Source organism: Aythya fuligula, chromosome 11 (assembly GCF_009819795.1).
Source record: "Aythya fuligula isolate bAytFul2 chromosome 11, bAytFul2.pri, whole genome shotgun sequence".
Classification (NCBI taxonomy): domain Eukaryota; kingdom Metazoa; phylum Chordata; class Aves; order Anseriformes; family Anatidae; genus Aythya; species Aythya fuligula.
The window spans coordinates 11,120,666-11,136,651 of NC_045569.1; the positions used below are offsets into that span (position 1 = coordinate 11,120,666).

Consider the following 15,986-nt stretch of genomic DNA (forward strand, 5'->3'; position numbering starts at 1 on the left):
CTGTGTGTGTGACTGAGCAATGTAACAGGTTGCCCAGAGAAGTTGTGGAGTCTTCCTCCTTGGAGACATTCAAAAGCCATCTGCCTATGGTCCTGGGCAACTGGCTCTAGTTGGTCCTTCTTGAGTACAGGGGTTGGACCAGGTAACCTTCAGAGATCCCTTCTAAACTTGACAATTCTGTAATTCTGTGAAAGGAAAGCAGTTTAATAAAAAGGCAGGACAGACTGTGGTAACTCTGTACAGTGGTTGACCAGACAAGTGCACATGACCTTTTATTTGCTCATTTTCCTGTGTTTATCTCCCTTTATCTTCCTTTGGCCGTTTCCCTAAACAAACTGTAATAAATCCTGTAATATCCCCAATTCTTTTAATTCCAGACTTTCCATCCATCCCCAGGCTTTCCAAATTCTATACTCCCTTATGCTATAGTCCCCTTTATTTTGCATAGCACTTGGGAAAGTTCATGGGACTATGGCTCAGTCATTCACCTTTGATAGTATTAGGGATGACTGATTCAGAAGGATCAGGTTGTCAGCATTCTCCACCCTGTCATTGTTCCTCTGATCACAGTCTGTCTCTGTGACATTAGCCAGATATCCTTATTGTGTACTTATCAGCTTCAGTTTATACATAGTTTATCCTTGCATTTGGAGAGAAGTGATGGATCTGGAGACCTTATAGATACTGATTTTTTCCGAGAGAACTTTTTTTAATGCTCTCTTCAGTTCCTGATTCCTCAGACAGTAAATGAAGGGGTTTAAGATGGGAGTGACAATAGTATACACAGCTGACACAAGCTTATTCAAGTCATAAGGATCGATCTTCTTGGGCCGAGCATACATAAAGAGGGCAGCTGAGAAGAAAATGGTGACCACAGTTAGGTGGGAAGCACAGGTGGAGAAAGCTTTCTTCTTACTTTGGGTGGTGGGGATATGCAGAATTGTCGTGATAATTAATAGGTAGGAGACAATAGTGACAGAGAGAGGAACAAGCAGGATGAATAAAGCCAACATAAAGTCCACTGTCTCTGCCACCGACATATCAGTGCAGGCGAGGTTTAGCACAGGGCTGATATCACAGAAAAAATGGTTAATTACCTGGGGACCACAAAACTCCAACTGAGAGATGAAGGAGATCTTGATCAAAGATACAGTGAACCCACTGAACCAGGAGAGAGCTATCAGGTATATGCACATTTGGTATGTCATGATGACCAGGTAGCGCAATGGTTGACAGATAGCCACATAGCGATCATATGCCATGGCAGAGAGAAGGACACATTCAGTGCACATGAAGGAGCTGAAGAAAAAGAGCTGGGTCATGCATCCCACAAAGGAAATACTTCTCTCTTCAGCAATGAAATTTGCCAAGAGTTTGGGGATAGTAACTGAGATGTACCAGACCTCAATGAAGGAGAGATGACCAAGAAAAAAATACATGGGTTTGTAGAGCTCATGGTTTGTTTTGATTAACAAAATGATGACCACATTCTCCATAACAGTTAAAATGTATGTCAGTAGTAGTACTATGAAGAACAATACCTTCAAGTCCATTAGGGCTGGGAATCCTAGCAAGAGGAACATGTTGATCTGGGTAGAATTCTCTTCCATAAAGAGAAGTGCAGAGCTGAGCCTTGGAGATCAAATACAGAACAGGAAAGGGGAAAAAAAAAATAAGGGAAAAAAAAAAAAAAGAAAAAAGAAGAAAAAAAAAAGAGCAGGATATGGAAAAGAGGCTTGAAAATTAAATGCTTATTTCTGAAAAAGTTAAACAAATGTTCTTATCCCTAGATAGGATTTGTGTGATTAAGCTTTAGATGACTACTGTGTAGGTTTCTCTTTCAGTCAATGAAAAGAAACAGGCAGCTTATCTGACCTTAGGATAAGATAAACTTCATCAAAAGTGCAGGTTGAGTAATAACAAGGAAAATGTAGATGACTAGTCCAGCTGTAAGCATTCATGCAGAAACCATTTAAAGTACATTCTGATGAATCTTGCCCCTAATTCCTGAATTCATTTTAATTCTATTTTATGAAAAAATTATTCAAATTTTCAAAAGCATTAATGAGAGAGAGATAAATTAATCATCTTGTCAATTGTATTCAGGCATCTCAGAACTGTGATCTTGAAGTTACTGGAACAAAAGACCTAGTCATCCCATATCATTATTTTTTTTCCTGTTAAAACAGTTTGCATGTAGAATACTTATTTTTTTGAAATATGAAGACAGAAGAATTGGCACATTTCTATAAGATAATGTTGAAAATATATTGATGGAACATTTCCTGGGAAAGTAAGAAATTCAAAAGAGTTTATTTCATCTCTAGAAGAAAAAAAAAATAAAGAGGATACAGAAATTTTAGTTTGTGGATAGTAACCACATTTTTTAAATTTTATTTTCTTAATATTATTTTTTTATTTTTTTATTTTTTTTTCATGAGAACTTTCAGTATGAGTCTGTGAGATGCTTGAGGAAAAATAATTTTGATGAAGGACATTTTTTGCTAATTAAAAAGAAAAAAATGGCTAAAATAATTTGAATTAAAATCTCTCACTAGTTTACAGGTCTGAATCACAAAACCCTATTAGACTTTATCCTGCAAACCCACCATTGTAATCTATATACACCCACAGAACATGTAACACTTTATGTTGTGATAGATGCATCTTTTATGTCTAATTTTGGATCCATTTAATTCATTTTAAAAGCTGATTTTTCTCCCCATTAACTGAATTGTATGATTTCTCAATGATTAGCTAAAATTTAGATACTTACACTTTTCAGATCAAGCCAATTGCCTTTAAAAAGAACTCAAGAACAATAATCTTATTAGCAGCTGTAGTCATTTTATTGTCATCAATTTATGCTTTGAAAGTTCAGAGCACCACCTGGACCCTGTTAAGTCAAAAACTGCTGAAAGAATGTATTTGGCACTAAAACCTGAATTGAAATAATTGCTATTGACTTATAAATTAATGACTTATATAAGTAATAAATTTATAAATATGATTTATAATTGTTTCAAAGCACTACCTCATTATTATTAAAATTAAAGCATTGATATTATTGCTCTTTTCAGTTCACAGTTTTGCTTGAATATAAATACAGTATAAACATATATAAAAACGTAACTTGTATGAATAAAAATCACAAAACAGGATTTAGCATTTTTCTGTAAAGATGATCACCAATACAACTTGTCTTACTTATGCCTGGTATGAATATATATACACCACTTCTCCAAAATTAACTCATTGGGTGCAAAAACTTACAAGACTGAGACTTGAGGATGTTCACAAATAAGACTGAAGACCAAAATTTGAGGCTGAAAATCAGACAATCAACTGCAAAGCCGTCCCATTGTTTGATGCATCTCTAGATTTTGTGTTCTCTTTTAGTCCTTGAAGTCATGTATGGAGGAGAAATCAGAAGTGTCTTTAAGTAGCCATGGTTCTATAAATTTAAGTGAATTTCTGACAGTTTAGACCTGGCTGTGACTGCTTTTTGTATACAGGAGCATAATTCTACACAGTGGCCTTTGAGACCTTGTCAGAAAGTTTTCAGATCGTTCCCAAATGATTCTGTCTCTGGATAGATGACTGCAGTTTTTTTTTGTTTTTTTTTTTTCTCCCCAGCCATGTTAAACACTTCTTTCATGTCTTTAAGTAATTTCAGGTGGCCAAATAGTTGTTGCATGGGTTGGAAAAGAATAATCCTGGATCAATGATGGGCCATGAACATCAGATCCCTGTATTGCTTTACATTTCTTTCAAAATGTGATCACATTATCTGAGTTGCAGACAGATAACAAGGGCTTCATATGTGCTTGAGGGAGGCAGTAAGGGCCAGAGAATGATGGTATCCAACCAACAAGAATAAACTCTCTCACAAGGCCTGCATAGATTTCTTGCACTGTGCAGAAGCAGGATGGACGCTGTGGCTCAAAATCCAAACCCAGTGTAAACTCCAACAACTGTTATTGCTACTTCTTCTCTTGTATCTAAGAAAGGAGAAAAGCACTGGGAACAAAGATGAGAGGAAACCAGATCCCACGGAACAAGACTTCAGTGTCTTAATTCACAGAATGTAGAATAAAGATTTTCTAATGTGGTGAATGCAGTTCCAGTTACAGTGTAACTGACCAAAGCTGTAGGCATCATTGGGCTTTCCATGCATCTATGCCTAACATCTTGCCACAATGCACTTCTGGGACAGCTGCACAGGACTGACATATAATACAGGATATGTGAGAATATTTTGCCCTTTTATGGAGACCTAAAGCATCTGAATTTTACTAGACTTTACTAGTATAAGGACCTTAACTAAGACCTCTGAAGTAAGTAAGCAAGCTCTGGTGTGGCCTGAATCACTCCCTAGGGCCCACTGACTGTTTTGTCTAGATCTCATAGAATCAGAGAATCACAGAATATCCTAAATTGGAGGGCATCCACAAGGATCATTGAGTCCAGCTCCCAACTCCACACAGGAGCACCCAAATATCAAACCGTATATCTGAGAGTCTTGTCCAAATGTTTCTTGAAGCAGGCTTGGTGTCACTTTCATGGGGAGCCTGTTTCAGTGCCTGACCACCAGCTGTTTCCTCAGATCTTGTCACTGGTCACCAGAGAGAAGAAATCAGTGCCTGCCCCTCCACTCTCATCATGAGAATGCTGTAAGATGTGATGAGGTCTCCCCTCAGTCTCTTCTTGAGGCTGAACAATCCAATTTACTCCAATCAGTCTTCGTATGTCTTCTCCTCTAGACCTGTCATCATCCTTGTTGCCCTCCTTTGGACATTTTCTAATCGTTTTATGTGCTTCTTATATCATGGTGCCTAAAACTGCACACAGTAGTCGAGGTAAGGATGCATCAGTGTAGAGTAGGGTGAGACAATCACTTCCTCAACTGGCTAGCAATGCTGTGCCTGACGCACCCCAGGATATGGTTGGCCTTTTTGGCTGCCAGTGCACATTTGTGATTCATATACAGCTTGCCACTAACCAGAACTCCCAATCTCTTTCTGTGAGGCTGCTTTCCAGCCTCTTGCCCATCAGTTTGTACATAGATCCAGGGTTGCCCTGTCCCAGGTGCAGAATCCAGCACTTCTCTTGTGAAACTTCATGTGGTTGGTTATTGCTCAGCCCTCTAAATTGTCAAGATGTCTCTGCAAGACCTCTCTACTCTTGATGGAGTCAACAGCTCCTTGCAATTTAATGTCTGCACTCTTACTAAGTACACATTTGATTTTTTGCATCCAGATCATTTATAAGAATAATGAAGAGAACCGGCCCCAAGATGGAGCCCTGAAGACCCCCACTATTGATTGGCCACCATCCTGATGCAACTCCATTTACTATAACCTTTTGAGCCTGACCTGTCAGCCAACTGTGCACCCTTCATATTATGTATTTATCGAGTTGTACGATGGACATTTTGTCCAGAAGAATACTACAAGAAACAGTATCAAAAGTTTTACTGAAAAAAAAAAAAGATTATATCAACTGGTTTCCCTTGGTTTCCCTTGGTAAACACTGTTACATAAAACAAAAATTGAGTTAGCTAAATAGCACTTTCCCCTAGTGATCTTGAGTTGGCAATGACCAATGACTGTGCTGTCTGTTAAGTGTTTTTCAATAACTCCCAACATAATCTTCTCTGTAATTTTACCAGGCACTGAAGTGAGACTGACAGACCTGTAATTACCAGGGTCTTCTTTCTCGCCCTTCTTGAAAATTAGGGCAACATTTGCCAGCTTCCAGTCAACTAGGACTTCTCTAGATTCCCAAGACTGTTGAAAAATAATTGATAGATATCTCATGATGATATCGATCAGTTCTTTGAGCACCCTGGGCTGAATTCCATCTGACCCCATAGACTTACATGCATCCAGCTGGAGCAGCAAATCCCATACATGTCTGGAGTTGGCTGGGAGTTTATTGTTCCTGCAGTCAGTCCTCCATATCAGGGCTGTCTGGGTCCCAGGGCTCATCATTGCTGTTGAAGACACAGGTAAAGAAGGCATTGAATGTCTGCTTTGTCTATATCCCTACTTCTGAGGTGAATACCCTCATCAAATAATGGAGCAATATTCTCTCTGGTCCTCCTTTTGCAGTTAACATACTTCAAAAAGTCCTTTTTGTTGGTCAGCTTCAACTTTAATTGAGCTTTGGCTGCACAAATTATTTCCCTACAATGGTGAGCAGCAATGTTGTAATCCTCTCATGTCACCTGACCTCATTTACTGTGGCCATATGCTGTCTTTTCCATCAAAACTCTAGAAGAAGATCCTTGCTCAGCCAACCTGGCATTCTGTCCTGCCTGCTTGACTTCTGACATTTTGGAGTCCTCTTTTCCTGTACTCTTATGAGGTAGTACTTTAAAAGTGACCTGTGCTGATGGATCCCAGCACCTTCAAAAGCAAATTCCCAGGGGACCATACTAACTAGTTCCCTGGGCAACCGCAAGCCTGCTCTCCCTATATCCAGGGTTGAAGATTTGGTGGTAGTTTTCCTCCTATCACCTAATATTTTAAATTTGACTACTTCATGGTCACTATGGACAAGATGACCACCAATCACCACTTCATCAACGAGACCCTTTCTGTTAAAAATCTCAAAAACGAACCCACCACTGTCCAAAGCTGAGACAATACGCGATGTTAATTGTGCCTCTGTGATAGCATAATTAAGAAAGGGGGGGAAAAGAAAAAAGTTGTGCAACAGAATCTGGGAGAGAGGAATGAGGAAAAGTAAAGAGAAGCAACGCTGCAGACATCAAGATCAATGAATAAGGAAGGGAAGGTGATACTCCAGGTCTGGAGAAGAACTTGCCCTGTAGCCCAGTGGACAGTGGAGGAACAGGCTGTCCCCCTGCAGCCTGTGTAGCAGACCATGGTGGAGCAGGTAGATATGGCCCGAAGGACATTGCAGACCACTGTTAGCCATCAGAGGAGCAGACTCTGGGCCAGAACGGCAATCCCAGGAGAGGAGCTCCTGGTGGAGCACTCCTGAAGGGCTGCACCCTGTTGTAAGGAGCATGTTGGAGTGGTTCTTGAAGAACTGCGTTCTGTTGGAAGGTCACATTGGATCAGTTTGGGAAAGACTGCATCCCATGGCTAATATCCCATCCCACAGCTTCCGCTGTCAGGGTCTGTCTCCACACAGGTTGTCTCCACGCTTTTTCCATGGAAGCAGCTGAGATGGCAGGTGAGCAGATACAGTTCTGTGTGTCAGGATATGCCGTATGGCAGTGTGAGGCCAAGGTGCAGGAAGGTGCGTCCTTATCCGTGGGCTTCGAGCAGTCAAGGGGCCAGGAAGCGTGTCAGCAGGTGGCAATTTGGGCTGCTGGTGCAGGTCCCTTGTGCAGCAGCTTTGGGTGCAGCCTGTCCTTGAGAGTGGCAGGGAAGTGGTGGTCATTGCCCAGAGCACTTGATGATGCCATCAGAGCTGGCCAGAGCAGGTAGTTGTGGCCGAGTGGTGAAGGCGATGGACTAGAAATCCATTGGGGTTTCCCCGCGCAGGTTTGAATCCTGCCAACTACGGCATGCAGTCCCCTTTTGGTCTGCCTGCAGTTTCTACTAGCTTCTTAAGACAGGCTCACCCTCTTATCAGGAGACTGACCTTGGTAAGGGACCCAAGGCTTCTTGCTTTAGTTAATTTGCACAATGCACCACAGTTAGCAAAGACACTAAGTAGCACTAAGTAGTTTAATGCCATCAGTGCCCTAGAATCATAGAATGTCCCGAGTTGGAAGGGACCCATAAGGATCATCAAGTCCAACTCCTGGCACCCCACAGGTCTATCCAAACGTTTACACCGTGTTACTAAGTGCACAGTCCAATCGCTTCTTAAATTCAGACAGGCTTGGTGCAGTGACTACTTCCCTGGGCAGCCTGTTCCAGTGTGCAACCACCGTCTCGGTGAAGAACCTCTTCCTGATGTCCAGCCTAAACTTCCCCTGCCTCAGCTTAAGACCGTTCCTGCGGGTCCTATCACTGGTGTTTACGGACAATAGGTCACCTGCCTCTCCACTCCCCCTCGCGAGGAAGTTGTAGACCACGATGAGGTCCCCCCTCAGCCTCCTCTTCTCCAGGCTGAACAGGCCCAGTGATTGCTCAGCTTCTCTTAACTCCCTCTCTCAGGGGAGCGCAGCACAGGCAGGGGCAGGGCGCTGTCTGTGAGGGGGCGCAGCCCCATCACGGGGCAGCGTGATTTGCACACATGGTGGCGGCCCTGGTGAGCTGTGTGGAGAGCAGGTGGTGGGAGCCTGCAAAGCAGGCAGGCAGGTGCCCCATTGCTGCGGGTTTGGCTCAGGGCACCGCAGGCACGGCTGGGCGAGGTGGGGGCAGCAGGTCTGGGGGAGAGCAGAGTGGCGCAGCGGAAGCGTGCTGGGCCCATAACCCAGAGGTCGATGGATCGAAACCATCCTCTGCTACAGCCTTTACTTGCAGGCTCCTGTGCCAAGCTTTTGTGCCTCTGCTGCCGTTCGGTCCTCTCTCGTGCCGTGGCTGGGGCTGTTATGGCTGTTGCACTCCCTCTGCTCTGCACCCTTCCCCTTTGCTTTCTTGCCAGTCAGCACTCCAAAAGGGCCCCTGAGCAGCGCAGGCTGCTGTGGAGCAGCAGACACACCACAGACTAACTCTTTCCACTGGAAACACAGCAGGCAAAACCTGCCCTCTCCCATGTCTACCCGTGTGGGCAGGTGGCTGGAAGGAGGAGGCCCCTGCAGGGGTGGTGAGCTGCAGGAGCCTCGGGGAGGCATGCAGCCAGATGCGTTGGTGGTATAGTGGTGAGCATAGCTGCCTTCCAAGCAGTTGACCCGGGTTCGATTCCCGGCCAACGCACACCAGCTTTTCTTCAGCCAGGCAGCAGCAGCAGCCGTGTGTCGGGCTCCAAAACCACCCAGTTTCTGTCCTGACATTTGAATGCAAGGTGCTCTGGGGCACCGAGCCTTCCTTGCCTCCCCAGAGCATGGTGCTCACGCTGGATTCCTCTCCCAGGGCACCCCCATGACCGGGGTGCTGCAGAGAAGTGCTGAAGCAGTTTAGTGCTGCATCCAGCAGATGGATGGCTGTCCTTTAAGGCTCAAAGGCCTGTCTGGCTGTCTGAAGTCACACCAACTTGACTGAATTTGCTCTCTTCATCCTCCTCTGTATTCGGCATCTCTGCAGAGTTGGCTGGTAAAAATGGTGTTTCTTGAGCTTCAGAGGGTATGCTGGTGTGTACAACGCCAGTGTTCGGAGCACAGCGTTCTTTCCTCTGAGGTTGGGTTTGAAATGCACTTTTGCACAACCATAGCCAGGACTGCGCATCTTAGCCATGAGAGTGCCATGAGAGGAAGAAGGCATTGCACGTTGTGCAACGCATAGGAAGGTGTGTTGTGTGTTGTGTCATCGTGGCAGCTCTTTGTTTTGTTGAACCTCGTGCTATGCCCCATCCCTTGCTCAGGGCAGGGCCACAGCACACATCCAGGAGGTCCCATGGTGTAATGGTGAGCACTCTGGACTCTGAATCCAGCGATCTGAGTTCAAATCTCAGTGGGACCTCTACTCTGACTTTTATTCCAATCTTCCAAGTTCTTGCCTTCCTCCCTACCCTGTGTTACCAATCCCACCGGAATCAGTGCCCCTCCTCCTACCCTGGGCCCCACTGCCCGCAGTCTCTTGCTTATGGAAACCTGTCACGTGCTCGGGTAGAGGAGACTCTTGAAACCCATGGCCTGTGGCAACTTGGTCATCTCCAGAGACTTCACAACATCCAAGAACATTGAGATCTTTGACCACTCTCAGATCAGTAGTAGAGGGTTACTGTGCAATGCTTTCCTTGAGGAGTGAGGAGCTAATGGAGGCAGGAAGAGAACAGACCACCACACGTCTCCAGCTGTGCTGCACAAGGTCTTTAATGAGAACGAGAAAATGCAGTGGAGCAGTACAGAGACCAAGAAGATCGTTTGCAGGGTTCAGGGAGGCAGAGAGAATGGCCCATCCATCTCAGGGATGTCTGCCCCAAATGGGATGATCCACGTGCTTCAGCAGTTGAAGCGGCAGAGTGGGGAAGGCAGACACAGCCCTGACCCCCCCAGACCAAGGGAGCCCCCAGAAGAGATGGGAACCCCCCCAGTGCTGAGGGAGCTGCCAACAGCAGCTGACAGAGAGGATCCCACGGCGGTGCTCTGAGGGAAGGAGGTGAGGATGGGGCCCGGCAGAGTCACCACGACCGGGGAGGGCTGGATGGCAACCGTCGAGTCAGCGCACCGGGCGACACACGGCTCACTGCAGCTGCTGGCAAGTGGGGTTGGGCCAGAGGCACCGCAGGACGATGGGACACAGGGTCTGCAGCAAGACATCTCTCGTCGAGGGAGGCGAAGCTGAAACACAGAGTACCAGGGAGGGGACACACACCCCAAAGTCAGCCTTTGTCATCTCCAAAATAGAAATGGCTGCACTGAAGATTGGGCAGGATGCACCGGGCTATTTGGTACGGGTCCATCTCTTTTCAGGCACGTAATTCTTGCAGAGAGACATCCCTGCAGCTGAGCCCCATCAATCTCCCTCTGCTAGAGAGGTCCCCACAGTCCCCAGCTCTCCAAATCCACCCCTTCAAAACGGAGAGGTCACAGGCCCGAACCATCTGTATTGCAGTGCCAATCTGAGGCAGCCCAAGTACCAAACGGAGTCGCCAGTGTGACAGCAATGGGGCCCTCAGGGAGAGCTGGAGCGAGCGCAGGCTTACCTCGTTCCTCAAGGAAAGGGAGAGAGAAGAGAAGTGGATGCAGAGCCTGCAGCAGCATGGTCTTTTATGCTGCATCCCAGAGCCCCACGGGAACAGAAACATTCCTTGCTCATGAAGCATCAAAACACCTCATAGTTGCTTCCTTCAGAGGCCTTGGTGGTGGTTAAGAGCTTGCTTCTTTCATCTGCCAGCTTTTGTTCCTGCCTCATACCACCTAACACTGAAATGATATATCTGTGTCCCAGGCTCCTAAGACCAATTGTGACAGAGGTCTTAGGCTGCCTGTGTGGGATTGTGTGTTTCCGTCATACAAACGTCCTTTGGAGTATCATCCACTTTGTGGTGAGCATGGCCACCAGTCACGGTGATACCCAGCCACAGAGGACACGAGAAGTCACCACACAAGGGCATTCAGTGCCGAGATTCGAGCTAATTCTGTGAGACATTTCTCCCTGTGGTTTATCACAGATAGGCAGGAGACCATTGAGGAAGCTCAGGTAGATGATCAAGACAGCACACGTGGAGGAGACATGGGCCATGTTTCTAAGATGTTTCAGCAAGGATGGAGTGTTCTGAACTAGGGGATGTCTCCTGAAGGCAGAGGAGAGGACATCAAGGTCATTGTTGACACTTGTCATGCTCTGACAGAGCCCAAACACAAAGTTCAATGAAAGCAGAGTCAAAGGGAGGAAGGGTACACCTGAGGCCAATGCAGTTCTCTCTCAAGTCATCTCTCTGAAGCAGTGAGACCTTTCTCTGTGCCTTCACAGAAATGCAGCAGGTCAAGGCATAGGAACGCGATGCAAGAGATGCCCGCGTCCTTCCCCGAAGCTGACGCACTCTCCAATTGACCTGATTTCCTCAACACATTTGTCCCACTGGCCAGAGGTCTGCCTGGCCTGCTTTTGAGGTGAGGCTTGCAGCAAGGAGCCTAAACTGGAATTGTCTTTGTTCGGGGCCAGGGATGGAGCAGCCCCTTCCATGCATTTCCACGTATAAAGTGAGTGGGGATCTGCCTCCCAGCACACCTGACAGTCATCCCGATGTGGAAGAGCTGGGAAAATCCCTGAGCTGCAGGCAAACATGAGTCACCCAGCTGTGGACAGCAGTGGACATGGCTTTTCGGCCTTAGGCGTGCCAGGAATAGCAGAGCTCTTAGCTTCACTCCTACCTACGTGCTGCTTTCCTTACCAAGGGAGTTTCCAAGGGGCTCTGTACCCTTCCTGAAACACCAGGTGCTTTTACGCATTCTTGTGCTGCTGCCTCCCAAGGCATTCCCTTTGTGTGGCTGGTCTGGGGCCCACCTGATACAGTGCACGCCAGAGTACTCAGGGTCTGAAGGACCCTCTGGAGATCCTTTGGGCTGAAGTTCCGGCCTCAGCTGGCCAAATATCCCATTTATCTCAGGGGGTTCTGGGCCTTATCTGGTTGCCATCTGAACACTGCATCCCCCTCAGGTCGCAGGCTCTTGGTAGCTCTTCCAGGGCTCCACCATGCCCACTGTGACCTGTTTTCTCCAAAGGACAGCTGGCAATTTCCTTGTGGCAGCTTGTGAGCATTGCTTCTCTCTTTGCCCATGTGATGAGACAGGAAGGGATCAGGATGTGAGAGGGAGGGACAGGAAAATCACCCAGCTGGGGCTTAAGGCACTTTGAGCACTTGCAAATAGGCAAGGAAGTGCCTACAAGGCAGCATTATGAAGAAATTGCACATATCCTTTCCAGAAAGGATGGGGTGCTTCTTTTAGAGGACCAGAATACTGATGCACGCAGGATGGGGAATAAACAAGATGAGCTAGAGATGTGTGTGTGTAAGGTGTCTGGCTGTGCAGGAGTTAACTTTCCCCACAGCAGCCCATATAGCGTTGTGTTCTGCACTTGTAGCTAGAACAGCACTGATATGGCACCAGTGTTTTGTCTACTGCTGAGCAGTGCTTCCATGCCATCAGAACTCTCTCCAATCCACCCTAAGGCCAGTAGGCAGGGGGTCAGCAAGAGCTGGGGAGGCGGCCTTGGCAGAATAGCCAGTCTGAAGTGACCAAAGGGATATTCCCTACCATATGATATCAGACTCGGCAAGAAAAGCTGCGCAGGAAAGGAGAAGGCGGTGCTCTCATTAGGAACACATCTGTCCACCCACGCGACCACTATGCATTTTGAGACCCCGCTTCCCAAGATGTGGCCCAACATAACTTCCCGATGGGAAGTAGTGTATAATTGTTTTCTCTCTCTTTGCTTCCGTACAGCATTTGCTTGTTTTGTCTTCTGGGGTATGTTCTTGGTTGTTGTGTTTAGTTTTGGTTTTGAAGCAGTGTGATCAAAGCAATGCCCACGTTCTTCCCTAAAGGTGACCCACAATCAAATGTCCGTGTGCTGCTCAGCAGCTTCATCCCATTGGCCAGAGGTCTGGCTGGGCTGCTTTTGAGGACAGGCTCATGGCATGAGGGCAAATCAGCCTCCCAGCGCACCTGGCAGTCATCCTGATGGGGAAGAGCTGGGAAAATCCCAGAACTGCAGGCAAACATGAGTCACCAAGCTGCAGACAGAGTGGACTCGGTGTTCTGGCCTCAGTCATGCCGGGAACAGGAGAGCTCCTACCCCATTCCACCCAAAGTGCTTCTTTCTTCACCAAAGGCATTTCCAAGGGTCGTTGTACCATTCCTGAAACAACGGGTGCTTTTGCACATTCTTGAGCTGCTGACTTCCAAGGAATTACCTTTGTGCGGCTGGTCCATGGCTCATATGACTTGTGAGACCTAGACTTGAAAGGACCTTTGGATGTGAGCCACTCCAACCACTCTGACCGCCTCCCCAGAGCATGGTGCTGCGTGGTTTCTCTCCCAGGGACGAGCACCCCCATGACGAGGGTGCTGAGAACTGCTGAAGCAGTTTGGTGCTGCAGCAGGTGGATGGCTGTCCTTTATGCTTCAAAGACTCATAGGCCTGCCCGGGTGTTCTGAAGTCACACCAACTCGAGTGTATTTGCTCTCTTCGTCCTCCTCTATATTTGGTATCTCCGTGGTGCTGGATGATCTAAGGTGGGGTTTCCTCAGCTTCAGAGAGTATGCTGGTGTGTACAACGCCAGTGTTCGGAGCACAGCGTTCTTTCCTCTGAGGTTGATTTAGAAATGCTCTTTTGCACAATCGTAGCCAGGACTGCGCATCTTAGCATCCCTGTGTCCCCAGGCTGTATGCAGAGCCAGTGCCATACTATACAGAGCCTCGGTCAGTTTGGAGACCTTCTGAATATACCTGGAAGTGGATGCCACAAAGTTCCTGGGAAGAAGGAGGTGAGGTACACACTCCGCTCTCTGGAGATACCACTCTGACGCCTTTCCAGGCACGTTCCTTTGAATCCAGATCCCCGACCTGTCCCTGTCCTTCCCCGTCCACAGAAGTACAGCAAAGAACAGAAGCCATGCGTACGTGTCTGCGGTAGGAGGGCTCCAACCTCACGTCCATCCTGTGATCACCAGGATGGACACTCATTTCTCTAAGAAATTTCCACCTTTCTGTTGCACACCTGTTTATGCTAGTTGCTGTGGAATGAGGTCAGGGAAGTCCATATAGCCGTGGCAGTGCACCAAGCGTGGGGAATGACTGGCAGGCATGGGAGAGGGCAGGTTTTGCCTGCTGTGTTTCCAGTGGAAAGAGTTAGGATGTGAGGAGAGAGGGCACCTGAGTGCCATGAGAGGAAGAAGGCATTGCACGTTGTGCAACGCATAGGAAGGTGTGTTGTGTGTTGTGTCATCGTGGCAGCTCTTTGTTTTGTTGAACCTCGTGCTATGCCCCATCCCTTGCTCAGGGCAGGGCCACAGCACACATCCAGGAGGTCCCATGGTGTAATGGTGAGCACTCTGGACTCTGAATCCAGCGATCTGAGTTCAAATCTCAGTGGGACCTCTACTCTGACTTTTATTCCAATCTTCCAAGTTCTTGCCTTCCTCCCTACCCTGTGTTACCAATCCCACCGCTATCAGTGCCCCTCCTCCTACCCTGGGCCCCACTGCCCGCAGTCTCTTGCTTATGGAAACCTGTCACATGCTCGGGTAGAGGAGACTCTTGAAACCCATGGCCAGTGGCAACTTGGTCATCTCCAGAGACTTCACAACATCCAAGAACATTGAGATCTTTGACCACTCTCAGATCAGTAGTAGAGGGTTACTGTGCAATGCTTTCCTTGAGGAGTGAGGAGCTAATGGAGGCAGGAAGAGAACAGACCACCACACATCTCCAGCTGTGCTGCACAAGGTCTTTAATGAGAACGAGAAAATGCAGTGGAGCAGTACAGTGACCAAGAAGATCGTTTGCAGGGTTCAGGGAGGCAGAGAGAATGGCCCATCCATCTCAGGGATGTCTGCCCCAAATGGGATGATCCACGTGCTTCAGCAGTTGAAGCGGCAGAGTGGGGAAGGCAGACACAGCCCTGACCCCCCCAGACCAAGGGAGCCCCCAGAAGAGATGGGAACCCCCCCAGTGCTGAGGGAGCTGCCAACAGCAGCTGACAGAGAGGATCCCACGGCGGTGCTCTGAGGGAAGGAGGTGAGGATGGGGCCCGGCAGAGTCACCACGACCGGGGAGGGCTGGATGGCAACCGTCGAGTCAGCGCACCGGGCGACACACGGCTCACTGCAGCTGCTGGCAAGTGGGGTTGGGCCAGAGGCACCGCAGGACGATGGGACACAGGGTCTGCAGCAAGACATCTCTCGTCGAGGGAGGCGAAGCTGAAACACAGAGTACCAGGGAGGGGACACACACCCCAAAGTCAGCCTTTGTCATCTCCAAAATAGAAATGGCTGCACTGAAGATTGGGCAGGATGCACCGGGCTATTTGGTACGGGTCCATCTCTTTTCAGGCACGTAATTCTTGCAGAGAGACATCCCTGCAGCTGAGCCCCATCAATCTAACCCTGCTAGAGAGGTCCCCACAGTCCCCAGCTCTCCAAATCCACCCCTTCAAAACGGAGAGGTCACAGGCCCGAACCATCTGTATTGCAGTGCCAATCTGAGGCAGCCCAAGTACCAAACGGAGTCGCCAGTGTGACAGCAATGGGGCCCTCAGGGAGAGCTGGAGCGAGCGCAGGCTTACCTCGTTCCTCAAGGAAAGGGAGAGAGAAGAGAAGTGGATGCAGAGCCTGCAGCAGCATGGTCTTTTATGCTGCATCCCAGAGCCCCACGGGAACAGAAACATTCCTTGCTCATGAAGCATCAAAACACCTCATAGTTGCTTCCTTCAGAGGCCTTGGTGGTGGTTAA

General features: G+C 47.8%; 1 protein-coding gene and 5 non-coding genes across 6 annotated transcripts; 5 read left to right on the top strand and 1 right to left on the bottom strand.

Moving 5' to 3' along the window:
- Positions 1-635: 635 nt before the first annotated feature.
- LOC116493522 (olfactory receptor 6B1-like) lies at positions 636-1,610 on the bottom strand. Its single transcript, XM_032194985.1, has one exon. It carries the CDS (start codon positions 1,608-1,610, stop codon positions 636-638), a length of 975 nt encoding a protein of 324 aa, XP_032050876.1.
- A 5,849-nt stretch (positions 1,611-7,459) lies between these two features.
- On the top strand, positions 7,460-7,541 carry TRNAS-AGA. The gene has a single exon. It is a non-coding gene; the product is annotated as a tRNA-Ser (tRNA).
- An 821-nt stretch (positions 7,542-8,362) lies between these two features.
- Positions 8,363-8,434, top strand: TRNAM-CAU. The gene has a single exon. It is a non-coding gene; the product is annotated as a tRNA-Met (tRNA).
- Positions 8,435-8,771: 337 nt separating this feature from the next.
- TRNAG-UCC lies at positions 8,772-8,843 on the top strand. The gene has a single exon. It is a non-coding gene; the product is annotated as a tRNA-Gly (tRNA).
- Positions 8,844-9,473: 630 nt separating this feature from the next.
- TRNAQ-CUG lies at positions 9,474-9,545 on the top strand. Its single transcript has one exon. It is a non-coding gene; the product is annotated as a tRNA-Gln (tRNA).
- Positions 9,546-14,561: 5,016 nt separating this feature from the next.
- On the top strand, positions 14,562-14,633 carry TRNAQ-CUG. The gene has a single exon. It is a non-coding gene; the product is annotated as a tRNA-Gln (tRNA).
- The last annotated feature ends 1,353 nt before the right edge of the window (positions 14,634-15,986 follow it).